The sequence below is a fragment of the Staurois parvus genome, unplaced genomic scaffold (assembly GCF_062004578.1).
Source record: "Staurois parvus isolate SC_StPar_1 unplaced genomic scaffold, SC_StPar_1.0 ptg000081l, whole genome shotgun sequence".
Classification (NCBI taxonomy): Eukaryota; Metazoa; Chordata; class Amphibia; order Anura; family Ranidae; genus Staurois; species Staurois parvus.
Genome location: NW_028317877.1, coordinates 14,771,341 through 14,789,885, shown reverse-complemented (window position 1 = coordinate 14,789,885; position 18,545 = coordinate 14,771,341). Strand labels below are relative to the sequence as shown.

At 40.9% G+C, this 18,545-nt stretch overlaps 1 protein-coding gene and 2 non-coding genes across 3 annotated transcripts in view; 1 reads left to right on the top strand and 2 right to left on the bottom strand.

The window, feature by feature from the left end:
- Positions 1-18,545, top strand: part of GALNT2 (polypeptide N-acetylgalactosaminyltransferase 2) — a 177,950-nt gene that overhangs the window by 45,019 nt on the left and 114,386 nt on the right. The window contains exon 2 of the mRNA XM_089669800.1: positions 13,393-13,486. Coding sequence (XP_089525926.1) covers positions 13,393-13,486 — 94 coding nt within the window. The remainder of the gene's footprint in view (positions 1-13,392; positions 13,487-18,545) is intronic.
- Positions 8,389-8,470, bottom strand: TRNAS-AGA (transfer RNA serine (anticodon AGA)). The gene has a single exon. It is a non-coding gene; the product is annotated as a tRNA-Ser (tRNA).
- Positions 9,186-9,267, bottom strand: TRNAS-UGA (transfer RNA serine (anticodon UGA)). The gene has a single exon. It is a non-coding gene; the product is annotated as a tRNA-Ser (tRNA).

Sequence of the window (18,545 nt, the reverse complement as noted above, 5' to 3'; positions counted from 1 at the left end):
ACCGGATTGGACCCCCGTTTGCCTTCAGAATTGCCTTAAGCCCCGGTTCACAGTAATGCGGTGCGGTAAATCATATGCGATTTGCACAGGAACCACACCGCATTCCTGTGCAAATTGTGTGCGGTGCGATCGGAACCATACATTATGTAGGGCTCTAATCGACCCGCACGCGCACCAAAAAGATGCAGGACCCTTTTTGGGTCTGCACTAGAATCAGATCACATGGGTATCACATCACACCTATGCGATCTGATTCTGCACATCTCCGCTTTTTGTGGACCAATTTCGGGGTGTTGTTAACTTAACATACACACCCGCAGCAGTTCACATGAACGGGGTGCGTTTCTGATGCGGTGCGGAATTTGCACTGAATACGCTGCGAATTCCGCACTGCATCAGTGTGAATCAGGGCTAATTCTTCGTGGCATAGATTCAGCAAAGTGTTGAAAACATTCGTCAGAGATTATGGTCCATATTGACATGATAGCAGTTGCTGCAGATTTGTCAGCTGCACAACCATGATGCGGATTATTAGATTGAGATCTGGTGAATGTGGAGGCCATTGGAGTTCAATGAACTCATTGTCATGTCCAAGAAACCAGTTTGAGACGATTTGAGCTGTGTGACATGGTGAATTATCCTGCTGGAAGTAGCCATCAGAAGATGGGTACACTGTAGTCATAAAGGGATGGACTAATTCAGAACTTGATACTCAGGTAGGTAGTGGCATTTAAACGATGTTCGATTGATACTAAGGTGTTCAAAGTGTGCCAAGAAAATATCCCCCACACCATTATACCACCACCACTAGCCTGAACTGTTGACACAAGGCAGAATGGACCCATGCTTTAACCACTTGCCCTCCAGAGGATTTACCCCCTTCTTGACCAGGCCATTTTTTTCATTATGGCGCTGCGTTACTTTAACTGACAATTGCGCAGTTGTGCAACACTGCACCAAAATTAAATTTACGTCCTTTTTTTCCACACATATTGAGCTTTCTTTCAATGGTATTTGATCGCCTGTGCACTTTTTTTTTTAATTTTTGTGCTATAAAAACCCCCCAAAAATGAGAAACAAAACTATATTTTGGACTTTTTGCTATTAAACATGTCCAGTAAAAAAAAATCAAATTTGGTCATAAATTTATGCTAAAATGTATTCTGCGACATGTCTTTGCTTTAAAAAAAAAAAATCCCAATATGTGTAAATGAATTGGTTCATATGAAAGTTATAGCATTTACAAATGGCGGTATAGATTATGGGATTTTTGTTCTTTTCTACTAGTAATGGCAGCGATCATCGGTGACTTTTAGCGGGACTACGGTGTACATTCTGACACTGGGGGGAACTGACTTTGTGTCACTGACATCCCCAGTGACACCAATACAGTGATCAGTGCTAAAAAAAAAAAAAAAAAAGCACTGACACTGCATTAATGGCACTGGGCAGGAAGGGGTTAATATGAGGGGTGATCAAAGGATTAACTATGTGTAGGGACTGTTTTACTAGGGGGTGGGTGCTTCACTGTAAGCACACTGCTCTGGATGGCTGTGCTGTGTGCCTGAGCTGACAGGGAGGAAGACTGTTGGTAAACAAAACAGTATTCCTTCCCATCGGAGATGCTCAGTAATCACTGGACGCTGGCGGGTAATTGCGGGGACCTGGTGATTGACAGCCGTGGCCGCATGCTCGTCCCCTGCTTGGAAATGTAAAATGACCTATATGATTTTGTGCACCCCTGCCGCCCTGTAGCAGTATAATTGCTATAGGGTGGTGGGGAAGCGGTTAATGTTGTTTATGCCGTACACTGACCCTACTATCTGAATGTCGCAGCTCAAATTGAGACTCCTCAGACCAGGCAAAGTTTTTCCAAGCTTCTATTGTCCAATTTTGGTGAGCCTGTGCAAATTTTATCCTCCGTTTCCTGTTCTTAGCTAACATGAGTGGCACCTGCTGTGGTCTTCTGCTGCTGTAGCCCATCTGCGTCAAGGTTCGATGTGTTGTGCATTCAGAAATGGTATTCTGCATACCTTGGATGTAACGAGTGCTTATTTGAGTTACTGTTGCCTTTCTATCATCTCGAACCAGTCTGCCCATTCTCCTCTGACATCAACAAGGCCTTTTCGTCCACACAACTGCCGCTCACTAGATATTTTCTCTTTTTTGGACCATTCTTTGTAAACCCTAGAGATGATTGTGCATGAAAATCCCAGTAGATCAGCAGTTTTTGAAAAACTCAGACCATCCTGTTTGGCACCAACAACCATGCCGTGTTCAAAGTTACTTAAATCCCCTTTCTTCCCCATTCTGATGCTCACTTTGAACTTCTCTGCACCATGCATTCCTAAAGGCATTATGTTGCTGCCATGTTGATTAGCAATTTGTGTAAGCAAGCAATTGAACAGGTGTATCAAATAGAGGTTGGTGAGTGTATATCCCTTTATTTTTCCTCAATTTCTTAGAAAAGGCTCATATACTGTAAGCTCTACATGTCTACTTATAAGTGTTTCATTGATTCAGTGTGCCTTTTAATTTAAATGGAAGTTTGTAAAAAAAACAGTTTCCATATACATTTTTGGACATTTTTCAGCATTTTAAATCTATCTGTACATTTTACTTTCTATTTATGCAAAACTTGTCTGCATGATTAGCATGAGCGTTCTGGCTCTTACAGAAGCAGAAATGGCAGCCCCTGCAAAATGGTTCATCAGTCTGCATTGGCAGTCAGGGCCAGTAGGTCAAAATGTGCTGTACATTATTGCAGCTGCTTGGCGCTTTCTTTGCTTGGAAAAATCCCAGGTGATGGCACCGTTCTTAAATGACAAAATAAAATGCAGCAAATACAGGGCATTAGGTTGCCTCATTAAAATGGTGCTGTTTCAGTGCTTTACAAAAAAAAATCACTTAATTGAGTTCAACAAAGTGAGGCTTTACTTCACTAGATCATAAAACTTCCCAGTGTGGTGTTGGGGAGTATTACACATTGCTGAATATAAACACATAAAACGGAAATTGCACTTTATGCAAGGTCCTCTTATTGATAGGATTCTTTCTTTATCAACTGCACTTAACTGTCAAACACCTTTTGAGGTGAAAAAAAGGTTAGTTATGCTTCACTTTCCCATGGCTTCTATACTGCAGGGAAAGACATTGCATTTTCTGGGTTCTCATTAGAAAAATGGTGGAGAACCTAAAATCTTACAAAAGCACAGTCCAGTCCGTAGCACCTTCTGCTTGTTTTGCCTAGGGAAAGATGAATAAAGTGATTGGTTTTTGAGCTGTTTAGCTGATATTTTCATGCTTTTACTTGATGCACTTTACTGTTTCACTCAGCTCATTACATTAATGATGCACTTTACCATATTGTTTGATTTTTTAGATTTCGTATGTACTAATATTTTTTGCACTTTTATGTGTTGCACTTTACCATTCCTATAATATATATATATATATATATAATATACAGTGGGGATCGAAAGTTTGGGCACCCCAGCTAAAAATTTGTATTAATGTGCATAAAGAAGCCAAGAAAAGATGGAAAAATCTCCAAAAGGCATCAAATTACAGATTAGACATTCTTATAATATGTCAACAAAAGTTAGATTTTATTTCCATCATTTACACTTTCAAAATAACAGAAAACAAAAAAATGGCGTCTGCAAAAGTTTGGGCACCCTGCAGAATTTATAGCATGCACTGCCCCCTTTGCAAAGCTGAGACCTGCCAGTGTCATGGATTGTTCTCAATCATCGTCTGGGAAGACCAGGTGATGTCAATCTCAAAGGTTTTAAATGCCCAGACTCATCTGACTTTGCCCCAACAATCAGCACCATGGGTTCTTCTAAGCAGTTTTCAAGAAAACTGAAACTGAAAATAGTTGACGCTCACAAAGCTGGAGAAGGCTATAAGAAGATAGCAAAGCGTTTTCAGATGTCAATATCCTCTGTTCGGAATGTAATTAGGAAATGGCAGTCATCAGGAACAGTGGAAGTTAAAGCAAGATCTGGAAGACCAAGGAAAATATCAGACAGAACAGCTCGCAGGATTGTGAGGAAAAACAATTCAAAACCCACGTTTGACTGCACGTTCCCTCCAGAAAGATCTGGCAGACACTGGAGTATGGACACAATAGTACACTATTCCACTATAAAGAGATACTTGTACAAATATGGTCTTCATGGAAGAGTCATCAGAAGAAAACCTCTTCTACGTCCTCACCACAAAAATGATCGTTTGAACTTTGCAAATGAACATATAGACAAGCCTGATGCATTTTGGAAACAAGTTCTGTGGACCGATGAGGTTAAAATTGAACTTTTTGGCCGGAATGAGCAAAGGTACGTTTGGAGAAGAAGGGGAACAGAATTTAATGAAAAGAACCTCTGTCCAACTGGTAAGCATGGGGTTGGATCAATCATGCTTTGGGGTTGTGTTGCAGCCAGTGGCACAGGGAACATCTCACGAGTAGAAGGAAAAATGGATTCAATAAAATTTCAGCAAATTTTGGATGGTAACTTGATGCCATCTGTGAAAAAGCTGAAGTTAAAGAGAGGATGGCTTCTACAAATGGATAATGATCCTAAACACACCTCGAAATCCACGGGGGATTGAAAATAATTGAAAATCTATGGATAGACCTTAAAAGAGTAGTGCGTGACAGACAGCCTAGAAATCTCAAAGAACTGGAAGACTTTTGTAAGGAAGAATGGGCAAAGATACCTCAAAGAAGAATTGAAAGACTCTTGGCTGGCTACAAAAAGCGTTTACAAGCTGTGATACTTGCCAAAGGGGGCAGTACAAGATATTAACTCTGCAGGGTGCCCAAACTTTTGCAGACGCCATTTTTTTGTTTTCTGTTATTTTGAAAGTGTAAATGATGGAAATAAAATCTAACTTTTGTTGACATATTATAAGAATGTCTAATCTGTAATTTGATGCCTTTTGGAGATTTTTCCATCTTTCCTTGGCTTCTTTATGCACATTAATACAAATTTTTAGCTGGGGTGCCCAAACTTTCGATCCCCACTGTATGTGTGTGTGTGTGTGTGTATATGTATATGTGTGTGTGTGTGTGTATATATATATATATATATATATATATTTATTTATTTATTTTTTCTTTAGCGCTGCACTTTCTTACAATATACCATTGTAGGGGATTGTTGCCTTCACCTTGCGTGCTAGCTGTTCCCTATATATCGCCAGCGCTCACCTATATATTAGATTTTGTTGAATAGAGTGATATACTTGCCCTAATCCTTCCTCTATTTCATGTGCCAGCTCCCCAAAGTTTCTACCCTTCACTTCGTGCCTACCACAGCTGTCTGACATCATCCTGTACAATGTGGACCAGTCCTGCATTGTCTGGGATGATGCTGAGACCTCACCTACTTTCCAGAGTGTCGGAAAACAGAGGAGAACACCGGCTGCTAAGGTTGCAAGTATATCACCTTATTCATCATTCCTTAGGTAAAATGAGCAGTTAACCCCTTTTTATTTTTTTTTAAATACATTTTATTGGTTTAACAAGAGAAAAAAAAAAATATATATATATTTTTTCTTAAAGGCATTGTACACTTTGAAATGTTTTTCTTGTTTTAGCTAGGTATTAAAGTAAAATTAAACCTTCATTTTTTTAAAGTTAAAATAACAAATCTGTTATATTTGTCTGCTCTGTGTAATGGTTGTGCACAGAGCAGCCCCAATCCTCCTCTTTTGGGGTCCCCGCCGGCACTCCAGGCTCCTCCTCTTCAGCAAGTGCCTTCATGGAAAGCCAATTTCCATGGGGACACCCATGCGGGCTCGCTTCCCAAGCTGCCCTGTCTACATCTATTGACAGCCTTTCTCCCTTATCTCAGCATTTGATTGACAGCAGCGTCTCCCGCTGCTATCAATCTGTCCAGTGTGGAGGGGGGCAGCGGTGCGAGATGCTGCTCTCATGCTCATTGCCGGATTGGATTGGGCTTCAGGTACGAATAAGTGAAGGGGGTGTGGGGGAATGAAGGATAAGTTCACCTTTGGGAACATGTTACATGTTCCACCCATTTTTTTTTAGGGTGGAACATGTTACATGTTCCCAATTACATGTTCCCCGTACAAGCTGTCACTTTTTAAAGACAACGTGGCCGTGCTGGGCTCTACCAACATGGCTGTGTCATTCTTTCACAGTGTTTTGTGAATGAATGGACTGCAAGTCCAACAGCCTTAGCGGCTGTCTGCTTCTAGTTCTCAAACTACCATGGCGCTGTGAGCCCCCTGGTAGTTCATTATTATTATTATTATTATTATTATTATACAGTATTTATAAAGCGCCAATAGTTCGCTCAGCGCTGTACATTACAAAGGGGGACAGAATATGTGACAGAACAATACCAATACAATGCAAAACATGAGGGGATTGAGGGCCCTGCTCTTTCAAGCTTACAATCTAGGAGGGAGGGGATGGTGGCACAGGAGGAGATAGCTGTGGTGGATGGAGTGGTAGGAAGAGTGGAGGAGGTCGGCAAGTTAGCAGGGGGCGGGGTAGGCTTCCCTGAAGAGATGGGTTTTCAGGGTGCGCCTAAAGGAGAGGAGAGTAGGTGATAATCTGATGGGTTGGGGCAGGGAGTTCCAGAGGATGGGTGACACCCTGGAGAAGTCCTGGAGGCGGGCATGGGAGGAGGAGACCAGGGAACTAGAGAGAAGGAGGTCTTGTGAGGAGCGGAGTGTGCGTGCTGGGCGGTACTTGGATATTAGGTCAGTGATGTAGTTCGGGGCAGTATGGTGGACAGCTTTGTACGTCAGCGTTAGGATTTTGAATTTGATCCGTTGCGCAATCGGAAGCCAGTGGAGGGATTGGCAGAGGGGGATGGCGGAAACGGAGCGGTTGGAAAGGTGAATGAGTCTGGCAGCCGTATTCAGGATGGACTGAAGCGGGGATAGCCAGCGGCGAGGCAGGCCAGTGAGGAGGGAGTTGCAGTAGTCGAGTCGCGATATGATGAGGGAGTGGATGAGCTGTTTAGTGGTTTCTGGAGTTAGGAACGTGCGGATTTTGGCGATGTTGCGGAGGTGGAGTCTGCACGAGTTTGTTAAAGAGTGGACTTGGGGCTGGAAGGATAGGTTGGAGTCAAGAATGACACCAAGTACTCTGGCTTGCGGGGCGGGTTTGATGGTGGCGTTGTTGGACATGATGGAGAAGTCAATGGGGGGTGGTGTCCGGGCTGGAGGGAAGACAATTTGAGTCTTCCTGTCAGAAGTATCGGCTTGCCCGTTCGGGATGTACAAGCAAGCAGATAAACTGGCAGATCTGCTGGAGACCTGCATGGCATCAGTGATCTGCTGATCACTGGTACAATGCTTTACAGGCTCCTATAAATAAAAATAATAAATACACTTTTTTTTTTATCTGGAAAAAAAAATGTGCATTTTATTTTTGTAAAAAGTAAACCTATCCTTTTTAAGGTAAAAAAAACCTTTTAAGGCATTAGAACCACTTTACAAGGTGAATAACACAGGGAATAGAACTACATTTAATGATGGGCTCAGAAGATATAGCTGCAGTTTGTGTTGTCATAACTGATCTATTCTACTGTGGCCATGCATTATTCCACATAGCTTGTCCCTGTTCGCTAAAGGGACTGGCAACATCTTGTTCTGGGTTGCACTCCATGCCTCAGCATTACAAATGTGACACTACTAATGTAATGAAAGACTACCTGGTGAGTTCTCTGTTAATTACTCTGCCTGTTTCTGTCTGATCTACCTAAATTAGTTCTCACCTGAAGAGCACTAGACTAAGGTTTGGTTCACACCAATGCATTGTGCTTTTTGGGCGGTTTTTTTTTTTTTTTTTTTTTAGTTAGTGGGAATTTTTTGTTGCTGGATGGAATCAAAACATGGCTAAAATGCATTACATGTGTTTCAGCGGTTTCTCCATTGAACTCTATTGTAGTAAACCACTGCTTTTTGCATTTAAAAAAGTCCCTGACTCTTTCCAAAATTGCAGGAGCTCAAAAAAAGCATAGATGTAAACATGTCCCATAGGAAACCGTGTTAAATGGACTGTAGTGCTTTTCTGCAACAAGCACTAAAAAACGCATTGGTATGAACCAAGCCTCAGAGATTGCGGGATATCTAGTTTCTACACAGGAAGTGTCAGGTCTCACACTACACAAAGAGGCCATGCACAGAGGACCTGCGCTTTGCCATGCCAAAGGCCTCATGTTTCAACACAAGCTGAAAGTGCTGACAGAGGAATGTGAAGATTGACTCTAGTGTAGGCTGTGGGCGTACAGGGCAACAAGTGACAGCATCCAACTACATGATCAATGCAATTGTTAGGCAGGTGAAAAAGCCACACAGCAGTTGGGACTGTTGACCATGCCTTGGAAAAAAGGGCCGAGAGAGCGTAGTCGGCAGGATTTGAACCTGCGCGGGGAGACCCCAATGGATTTCTAGTCCATCGCCTTAACCACTCGGCCACGACTACGTGATGGCCTGTGTCTGGAGGTGACCACACTAGAGTAGTCATGACATCAAAATACTTTCCATGACATAATGCTCTTTCACTGTGTGATCACAATCACATCATAATATTCATTGTCATATCTCAGTAGCTATGCTTTCTTCCTTGAAAAAGCAAATGGTTCCTGAACATATCAGGAAGCAACCATCGGGAGCTGATCAATGGATTTAGAGTCCAAAGGGCTTAGACTCTTTTTCTACATTTGTGAGTTCAAACCCCACAGCCTGTCAACTCATGCTTTTCTTTCCTTCGGCAACGAGAGGCCCTGCCACTGACCATCTGCTCAGCTTCAACACTGGAAGCTGTCCTTTTAATAACAAAAGGTATCGTAACATAGACATTAACGTTCAACTGGGGACATCCCAATACCTGCCACACCCTCACTTCTGAGCATCCTAACAGGTACTGTAACAATCAGCGACTTCTGATCAAAGGAGGAAGAGTCCAAAGTGCCTCGACTCCTCATCTATGGGTGGTAGGTTCAAGCCCAGGAGGCAGTCGTTTTGCTGAATTCTGATCAATGGATGAAGAGTACAAACTGCTTTGACTACTTATCGATGGGTCATGGGTTTGAGGCCAACAGGCTTTCGATAAGCTCTCCTCTTTTGTGTAAGACGCCTTTTGCCACAAAGCAGCCGCTCCCTACGGAACATGTACGCTGTGCTTTTCTACATAAGGACGTAGTCGGCAGGATTTGAACTTGCGCGGGGAGACCCCAATGGATTTCAAGTCCATCGCCTTAACCACTCGGCCACGACTACCTAACAAGCGTGCCCTTTTCACTGTGTGATAACAATGACATCGTAATATTCATTGTCCTATCTCAGGCGCAGTGCTTTGTTCCCAGAAAACCAAATCATTTGAAAACACACACAGACGCTGTCATCCGCATCTAGTTATTGACTTAAAAGTCCAGAGGTCTTAGACTCTTTTTCTAAATTTGTGGGTTCAAGCCCGACAGCTTTTCAGTTTATGCTTTCTCATCCTACTGCAACGGGTGGCCCCGCCACTGACCAGATGCTCATTTTGGAACTCTTTTTCCACATTTGTGAGTGCAAGGCCAGTACTCTATCAGAGTTTTTTTGCTGTTTTAACTAGGAATTACGGTAGTTACATTCCCAGTGTGGGCTTTGTGTGCCTTACCTTGTAATAATGGACGTGCATGTTGTGGCTGCACCCGGTAGTGTCATAGCTGATCGGTTCCCCTATTTTCATGCTTTGCTTCAGCTAGCTTGTCCCTATGCGCCAAGGGAACAGGGCAACTTACTTTTCTGGCTCACGCAGCATCCAATGCACGCCTCGCCATCCTCTGTGTGTCGCATTCCCAAATCTGGGAGTGCTAATGTGACGAAACAGTGCATGAGTAGAGCTCCCTGTGTGCCTGTGAACGTTCTGCCTGCTTGTTTCTATCTCACATCTAATTACTGTGTAGCTCTCACCGGCACTGGCGCAAGACTGAGAGACCCAGAGATTGCGGGATATCTAGTTTCTGCACAGGAAGTGTCAGGTCTCACACTACAGAAAGAGGCCATGCAGAGAGGACCAGTGCTTTGCCATGCCAAAAGCCTCATGTTTCAACACAAGCTGAAAGTGCTGACAGAGGAATGTGAAGATTGACTTTAGTGTAGGCTGTGGGCGTACAGGGCAACAAGTGACAGCATCCAACTACGTGATCAATGCAAATCATGTGCTGGTAATAAGCTTTAGGGCTCATGTACACGGGATGTTTGGAAACTCTTCTAAACAATGGAAACTGACTGCTTGAAAACAGGTTAAAAAATGTCTGTTTAGCCACGTTTGCATACTGCAGTTATTTGTATTTATGCGTGTTTGCATTTTAAAAGCTTTTTTTTTTTTTTTCTTTAAAGATAACCTCGAGACCTTCCAAAATGCCCAGAATGCACTGCAAAACCGTAAAAAAGTAACAATTTTAGACCTTTTGAGAGAAATCGAGAGAGCAGAAGCAGAGCGCGTAGTATGTGTTGAGATGACCTGTCTTTTGTGGTTGTATTCACTATGGATCCCATCATGAGCATAATGCAGCACATTCTACCATTTTTCCCTTCACCCAAAACCTGGAACTGACTGCTCTGGTGTACCGGGTCTATTTGAATACATGGAAAACACTTTGCATGCCTTTCTGATGATGAAAAAAGGCTCAGCATCTGGATATGGAACAGTTAGGCTACGTTCACGCTAGCGTTGTGTGCAGTTGGCAGAGAGGCGTTTGGGAAGTGTTTTATCGCTTCCCAAATGCCTCGGACAATTCTGCACATTGCAGCACATGGTGCTGTTCTAATGGGAGCGTTAGCGTCGCGGCAAAACGGACGCCTCTGGTCAAGTCAGGAGGCGTTGAAGCCTCCAGTTCTAGTCTTGCGTTTGCGGCACAGTTGTGATGCGGGGCATTTGCGGAGCGGTAACACCATTTAAATTTCATTATAGGCTTTTGTGGGGCGTTTTTAACGCTCGGCAAACCCCTAGCAACATCTGCTAAACCGCGCATGCGGCGTTTGCCAAGCGTTAAAAAAAACGCTACGCAAGCGCTGGACCAACACTTGCCAAATACTATAGGGGCGTTTGGCAAGCGTTGGTAAAACAGTCAAGTGTGAACGAGCCCTTTAAAAAATGCTTCTAAACGCAAACGCTGATAAATGCGGTTAGCCGTGTTTACTACTGAATGCAAGTTTGGTGCGTTAAAAAAAAAAATGACTGTAAATCAACTGCCTGTAAAGGACTATGTGTACATGGACACCTAGGAAAACATTAAGGAGAGTTCAGAAGCTTCTAAAAAAAAAAAAAAATGTTGAAAAGCTCCTGAACGTCCGTTTATCATCTGCAGTGTTCATGAAGCCTTAGAATGCTTTCATTTACTGGCAGTTAAGTCCTGTAAGAATAAGACAGGTATTCACTTTGGTCACAAAGGAGCTAAGTCACATTAAAAATGGTGGCAGTTTAAAAGCTCAGATTTAAGATCGCGCAATTTGTATGCAATATCAGTGGAATTTCAGGTGCAATTTCTGAAGACTTTATTGCTACTTGCAAAGATTTTCAACTGTTGCTTGTTAATTGCAGTGTGATTTCCATTATATTCTATGTATGTGAAATCGCAACAAAACTGCAGAAAAAGTAATGCAAGAACGACTTTAGAAATCTCACTGAAGAAAATCGAAAATATTAAGACCCTGACATTCACATTTATCAAATGCGATTTTCTTTTCCCAAATCGTAGCTGAAATCACATCGGTATGACTGGGCACTTAGCCCTGGTTCATACTGAATGCAACTTTGAAATTGCGCTACTTCACTTGAAGTAGCGCGATTTCAAAGCTGCAGATCAGTGAGATTTGTACCTCCCGATTTCACTGTTGCTTGTAACTTCATTTAACAGAAGTCAATGTAAGTCGCAGTGAAATCAGAAAAAGTAGTTCAGGAACTATAATCAAATCGCACTACTTCAAATCGCACTGATTTTAGACAGTGCCATAGAAATACATTAGATGTGATTTCAGGTGTGATTTGTAAATCGCATGTCACACCTGAAGTTGCACCGGTGTGAACCAAGGCTAAATCCTAAAGGTAAAAATTACAAGGTTCTCTTTCTCCTGTTGCTTGTGTCTTCCTGGATATTCTGGAGGTTTTTGAATCCACAATATTTTGGTCTACAGTGCTTCTAAAGCTAGCCATGCATGGCTCGATTTTTGTCTAGTTCCGTCGTTGGACTGCCTTTTGTCGAGTCGATTGGTGCTTGCAGGGTTACCCACAGCTCGAATTTCTACTCATTCAGCAGAAGTTGGCTGAAATTTAAGCCATCTATGGCAAGCCTTAAAGAGGTATTAAACCCAAAACCAAAAATGTAACATATTGCAGCTTACCAATCATTAGATGTGGCGACTGCATTAGTTTTCAAATTAGGGTATTTTCCTTCTGTTTTCACCTGGTGATCTGGCCACTAACACATCTCCTGTATTAGAGTGCCTCCACTCTGGATGAAGGAGCACAGGGGCACAGCAGCATTGTCAGTCTGGGGGAGGGGAGTGTTAGATGTACTAGCACATTTAAATACACTAACAAATTTAAGCCAAACTCTAGCTAACACTTTTATAAGCAGGTGCAGCTGTTTTTTTTTTTTTTCTTTTTGGGATAATAGGTTTACATGAATAAATAATACAATTTGATCATTTTAAATACTCCTTTCAGTGATAAATGGTATGTCTGATCCCTGTAACTTGATACATCTGTAAGAGAGCTTGTTCTTTTGAAAAACAGACTTACCTTGTTCTATATTCACCAGATGAATATAGAACAAAGCCTAAAAAAGATAATACATGCAGCCATCACATCTAACATTGGTAAGCTGGGTTTAATGCCACTTTTATGATCAATGTATCTAATGAGGCTGATCATAACGTGTTTTCATTTTCCTCTGCTATGAAGTCATAGACAATCTGAATAAGTATGTTTGTTTTTAGTTTGCCCCTGGAGAGTCTGCAGCAGTTGTCTTTGGCTTGTATATGCTGCTTACCATACCCATTTCGGCTTATAGATTGAAGGAGTAGTGGGTTAAATCTTCAGCATCTGTTTCCTCCTGCCATTGTTAGTCAGTCATTTTTTTTTTCTATGGTCTCCCATTCTCTAACCTGCCTTCAGTCAGTGCCTGCTTTGTGCTTTCTAAAGAAGAAAGTAAGGAATGTGTGGGACTGTCAGTGCAGGGTGAGGTGTCGTCTTTTCTCTCATGGATTGTCGTGGTTGGAGGACAGTTGGTAGTGACTTTTGACATGTCACGTGACCAAGCTGTCACATAAGCCCTGCTGAGTTGTAGAGTTGAATTTTGTGATTAGTACTAGTTATTGCTGCTTAAAATAATGAACATGTTTATTTTATTTTAGGATGATTGGAATGATATTGGTGTGCTTAAAAGAAGAGATCCACACAACATAAATGAAGAAGAGAAAACGCAAAACTTGGAGACCCTTCCACCGGGTAAACATTTTCAATTGGCGTTGATGTGGTATATTCAGCTTCATCCATATTAAAGTGTGATTTTCGGTTTTTAAAGTTTTCATTGAAATTTTACTGAACAAACATTTATTCAGTGTTGTGTTTACATGTCCAAACTAACCAGCTGTTAGCAGTGTACCTTTTTGGGAAAATTTTACAATTTTTAGTCTGGGTTGTAATGTGTATGTCCTGAAAAGAAGAAAAAAAAAATCACATAAGTGCTTGTACGCTGTACTTTCTGCTCTCCTTCCTCTCAGCAGTTTCCAGGCTGCAATTACCAGCTTACCAGCGCTTTTCCAAAAAGAAAATTAAATTAAAAGAAAATATTGATCAGGAGCTGGACCCAGATATGCATGGGAACATGTATTGACTCCAACTTTTGAAAGCTGTTCTGAGTGTTCTGGAGAACCCTGCGCAGTCTGAAGAGTCAAATATAAAAGAATGAAAGTGCCACAACTCCAGGATACGTTCAAATTATTATTTTTTTTTTTTTTAACAGGTCAGAATGTACAGCTACAGTGCCTTGAAAAAGTATTCATTCCCCTTGAAATTTTCCACATATTTGTCATGTTACAACCAAAAACATAAATGTATTTTGTTGGGATTTTATGTGATCGACCAAAACAAAGTGGCACATAATTGTGAAGTGGAAGGAAAATGATAAATGGAATTCACAATTTTTTTTACAAATATCTGAAAAGTGTGGTGTGCATTTGTATTCAGCCCCCCGAGTCAATACTTTATAGAACCACTTTTCACTGCAATTTAAGCTGAAAGTCTTTTTGGGGATGTCTCTACCAGTTTTGCATATCTAGAGGGTGACATTTTTGCTCATTCCTCTTTGCAAAATAGCTCAAGCTCTGTCAGATTGGATGGAGAGCGTCTGTGAACAGCAATTTTCAAGTCTTTCCATAGATTCTCAATTGGATTTAGGTCTGGACTTTGGGCCTTTCTGACACATGAATATGCTTTTGATCTAAACCATTCTATTGTAGCTCTTAGTTAGGGGTATCCGGGTAACCCCTGGTTCACATATATGTGGCCGTGCGGGCTGCATTTTGCATGGGCACGAGAGCCCATTCATTTGAATGGACTCCCGTGCCCTTGACACACAGGGAAGAAGTCCCTGCACTTCTTTGGAAAACGCAGCCTGCACGGGAACCTTGGTTCCCTGTACGGTTGCGTTTTCAAGTGCGAGTGGCATGCAATTAGAAGTAATGGTACCCGCCCGTGGGTCCGCATTTCTCTGTGCGGATTTTCATGCAGATCCGCAGTGGCACCACCCGCAGAGATGTGAACCTAGGGTAAAGGGGGCTGAATACAAATGCACACCACACTTTTCAGATATTTATTTGTAAAAAAAAATTTGAAAACCATTTATGATTTTCCTTCCACTTCATAATTATGTGCCACTTTGTGCTGGTCTGTCACATAAAATCCCAATAAAATAAATTTATGTTTCTGGTTGTAACATGACCATGTGGAAAATTTCAAGGAGTATGAATACTTTTTCAAGGCACTGTAAATGCACTTCTGGCAGATCAACGGGTATTGTTCTATACCTGCAGAGGTTTAAAAGGAGAAAATATGGAAATGTGCATGGTTTGCAGATGTGTACCTAATGGCAGAAACTGCGTTTTCTAAATCTTCAAAATTTCCCATCAAAATTTTTTTGTCCCAAATAAAAAAAAAAAAAATTAAATATTGTTGTGTGCACACCAAAAAGATTCACTGCCTATGCAGTAGCGTAATCGAAAAAGTGTATGGGCATTCTCAGGACACTGAATAGGAGACAAAGTAGTATGAAGGTTACTGCTCCCCACTAAAATGTTGTTCTACATTAATAGACATTTCATACTACTTTGGTCCCTTACTTGAAGTCCTGGGAGTTCCTGGTGATTTTTGATTATATACATACAGTATTCAATTTTTTTTGTTTCCCTATATTCTCAAATATTTACTTTGTTGTTATTGTTCTCTGACAATCTACAGTTAGGTCCATATATATTTGGATAAAGGCACAATTTTTTTATTTATTTTTTTTGGCTCTGTATGCCACCAGAACACATTTAAAACAAAACAATCCAAATGAATTTGAAGTGTAGACTTTCAACTTTAATTCAAGGGATTGATCATAAATATCAAGTACAAATTTAGGACCTGCAACCATTTTTTTTTTTTATACACAGTCCCTCCATTTTCAGGGGCTGAAATGTAATTGGACAAATTAATATAATCCAAAATAAAATGTTCATTTTAATATTTTGTTGAGAATCCTTTACTGGCAATGACTGCCTGAAGTCTGGAACCCCTGGACAAAGACTGGGTTTCCTCTTTTCTAATGCTTTGCAAAAGCTCTTACTACAGCTGTCTTCAGTTGTTCTTTGTTTTGTGGGTCTTTCCGACTTTAGTTTTGCATGCTCAATTGGGTTGAAATCAGGTGATTGACATGGGCATTGCAGAATATTCCACTTCTTTTCCTTCAAACATTCCTGGGTTGCTTTTGCAGTGTGTTTTGGATCATTGTCCTTCTGTACTGTGAAGCGCATTCCAATCAACTTTGCTGCATTTGGCTGAATCTGAGCTGACAGTATATCTCTAAACACTTCAGAATTCCTCCAGCTGCTTCTGTCTTCTGTCACATAATCAATAAACACAAATGACCCAGTGCCACTGGAAGCCATGTATGCCCATTCAATCACACTGCCTCCACCATATTATACAGATGACGCTGTGTGCTTTGGACCATGAGTTGTTCCAAGCCTTCTTCACACTTTTTTCTTCCCGTCATTCTGGTACAGATTAATCTTAGTTTTATCCATCCAAAGAATGCTTTTTTTGTAGAACTGGTCTGGCTTTTTTAGATGTTTTTTGGCAATATCTAATCTGGCTTTTCTATTCTTCAGGCTTATGAATTGTTTGCACCTTGTTGTGAACCCTCTGTATTTACTCTCGTGAAATCGTCTCTTGATTGTAGAGTTTGACAATGATACGCCCACCTCCTGGAGAGTGTCCTTCACTTATCTGTATGTTGTGAATGGGTTTTTCTTTACCATAGAGAGGATCCTGCGAGCACTGTTGTCTTCCGTGGATGTCCATGCCTGTTTATGTTGTGGAGTTCACCAGTGCGTTCTTCTTTCCTCAGAATGTACCAAACTGTTGATTTGGCCATTCTTAATGTTGCTGCTATCTCTGATGGATTTGTTTCATTTTTGTAGCCTTACAGTGGCCTGTTTTACTTGCATGGACAGCTCCTTTGACTGCATGATGTAGGTTCACAGCAACAGATTCCAAATGCAAATACCACACTTAGAATCAACTCCAGACCTTTTACCTTCTTAATTGATGAAGAAATAACAAAGGAGTAGCCCACACTTGGCCATGAAACCGCTTTTGATTCAGTTGTCCAATTACTTTTGGTCCCTTTAAAAAAGGGGAGATGGCTACTCTTAAGAGCTGTAATTCCTAAACCCTTCCTCCAATTTGGATGTACATACCCTCAAATTAAACTTGAGAGTGTGCACTTTCAGCCCATATCCATTATATAACTATAGCTTGAATATGTTTTGGTAAATACCTGAAAAAAACTAAAATTGTGCCTGTGTCCAAATAAATATGGACCTAACTCTATGTATGGGCATTTTGCAATTTGTACTGTTGTCTAACTGCTTTGTTGGATATCCTCTGGCATAGTGGAAAGAATGACAAGTTGTATCCAGATTAGAGATAAACAAACTGATCCACATGAGTCAGAGTTTTTGCTGTGGATGGGACTGATTTGATGCTTGCTTGCACTCATCGAAGTTCTTAAAATATCTAGCACTTGAAGTAGAAAAAAATAAAAAACGGATATAATGGATCCATGTATTCTGTGCTGCACACTTACTTGTAATTGATACATTCTTAGGCCATTCAAAATACATTTACTAATATCTGTATATATATAAGGATGAAAATGAACTTTGGTTCCTTGACGACAAATTTTGTGAGGGGTTTTTTTCTTGCCAGCAATAGGCCTGTTGTGGATTTAGCAAGTGCATTGTGGTAGATATTTTATAAATGTGAATGTGCAAGTGCTGTGTGTTCCTGCAAAGCAGCATCATTTTACTTTAGAAAAGAAAATCAAAATAGATCTATCTTTTGAAAATTTCTCTAGAGACATTTAAAAAGGAAAAAAAAATTTCAAAAATAATTACTCAGAACTTAAAGCTGAACCCCCTTCGGTTTACAAAACAAATTACCTGTAGGTACTCTGCCCCTCTCATATACAGTGAGTATAGAAAAGAATTGCCCTACTTTTTACAATCACATTTTTGTTTCTTTGCAGCCTGAAATGAAAACACACAGTGCGGGTGATTTACTAAAGGCAAATAGACTGTGCACTTTGTAAAAGCAGTTGCTAAGAGCTTAATAAATGAGCAAAAGCTCTGCTGACTTCCATCGTCCAATAATATGCAAGCAAAAGTGCTTTTCTTCCAATTTTCCTTGCACGTGATTGGGTATTCCTTGCAAAGTGAATCTTTTATCTCATTTACAAAGCTCTGGAGCAATTGCACTTACAGAGTGCAACTGCACCTTGCATGGAGCACAGTCTATTTGTCTTTAGTAAATCAACCCCCTTGTATGTTTTTATCCAGCTGTATTTACACTCAGTGCAACTTATAACATCCAAGTGAAAGAACACCAACACGTCAGAAATGTGTGTTTGTTTTTTTTTTTTTTTTTTTTTATTCAAAAACCGAATCACTGAGTTTTAAAAAAGATCATCCCCTTATTTTGTTGAACCACCTTCTGCTTTAATTCCAGCCTTTAGTCTGTTGGGATATGTCTCTACTAGCTTTGCACATCTACAATTTGATGGTGACCGTTTGTGGACTGCAATCTTCAAGTCATTCCACAGATTTTCAATGGGGTTTAAGTCTGGGCTCTGACTAGGCAATGCAATGACACTCGCCTTTTTCTCCTTCAACCACTGTGTGGTCATTTTTCCTGTGTGCTTTGAGTCATTGTCATGTTGGAAGGTAAACCTTCTTCCCATTGT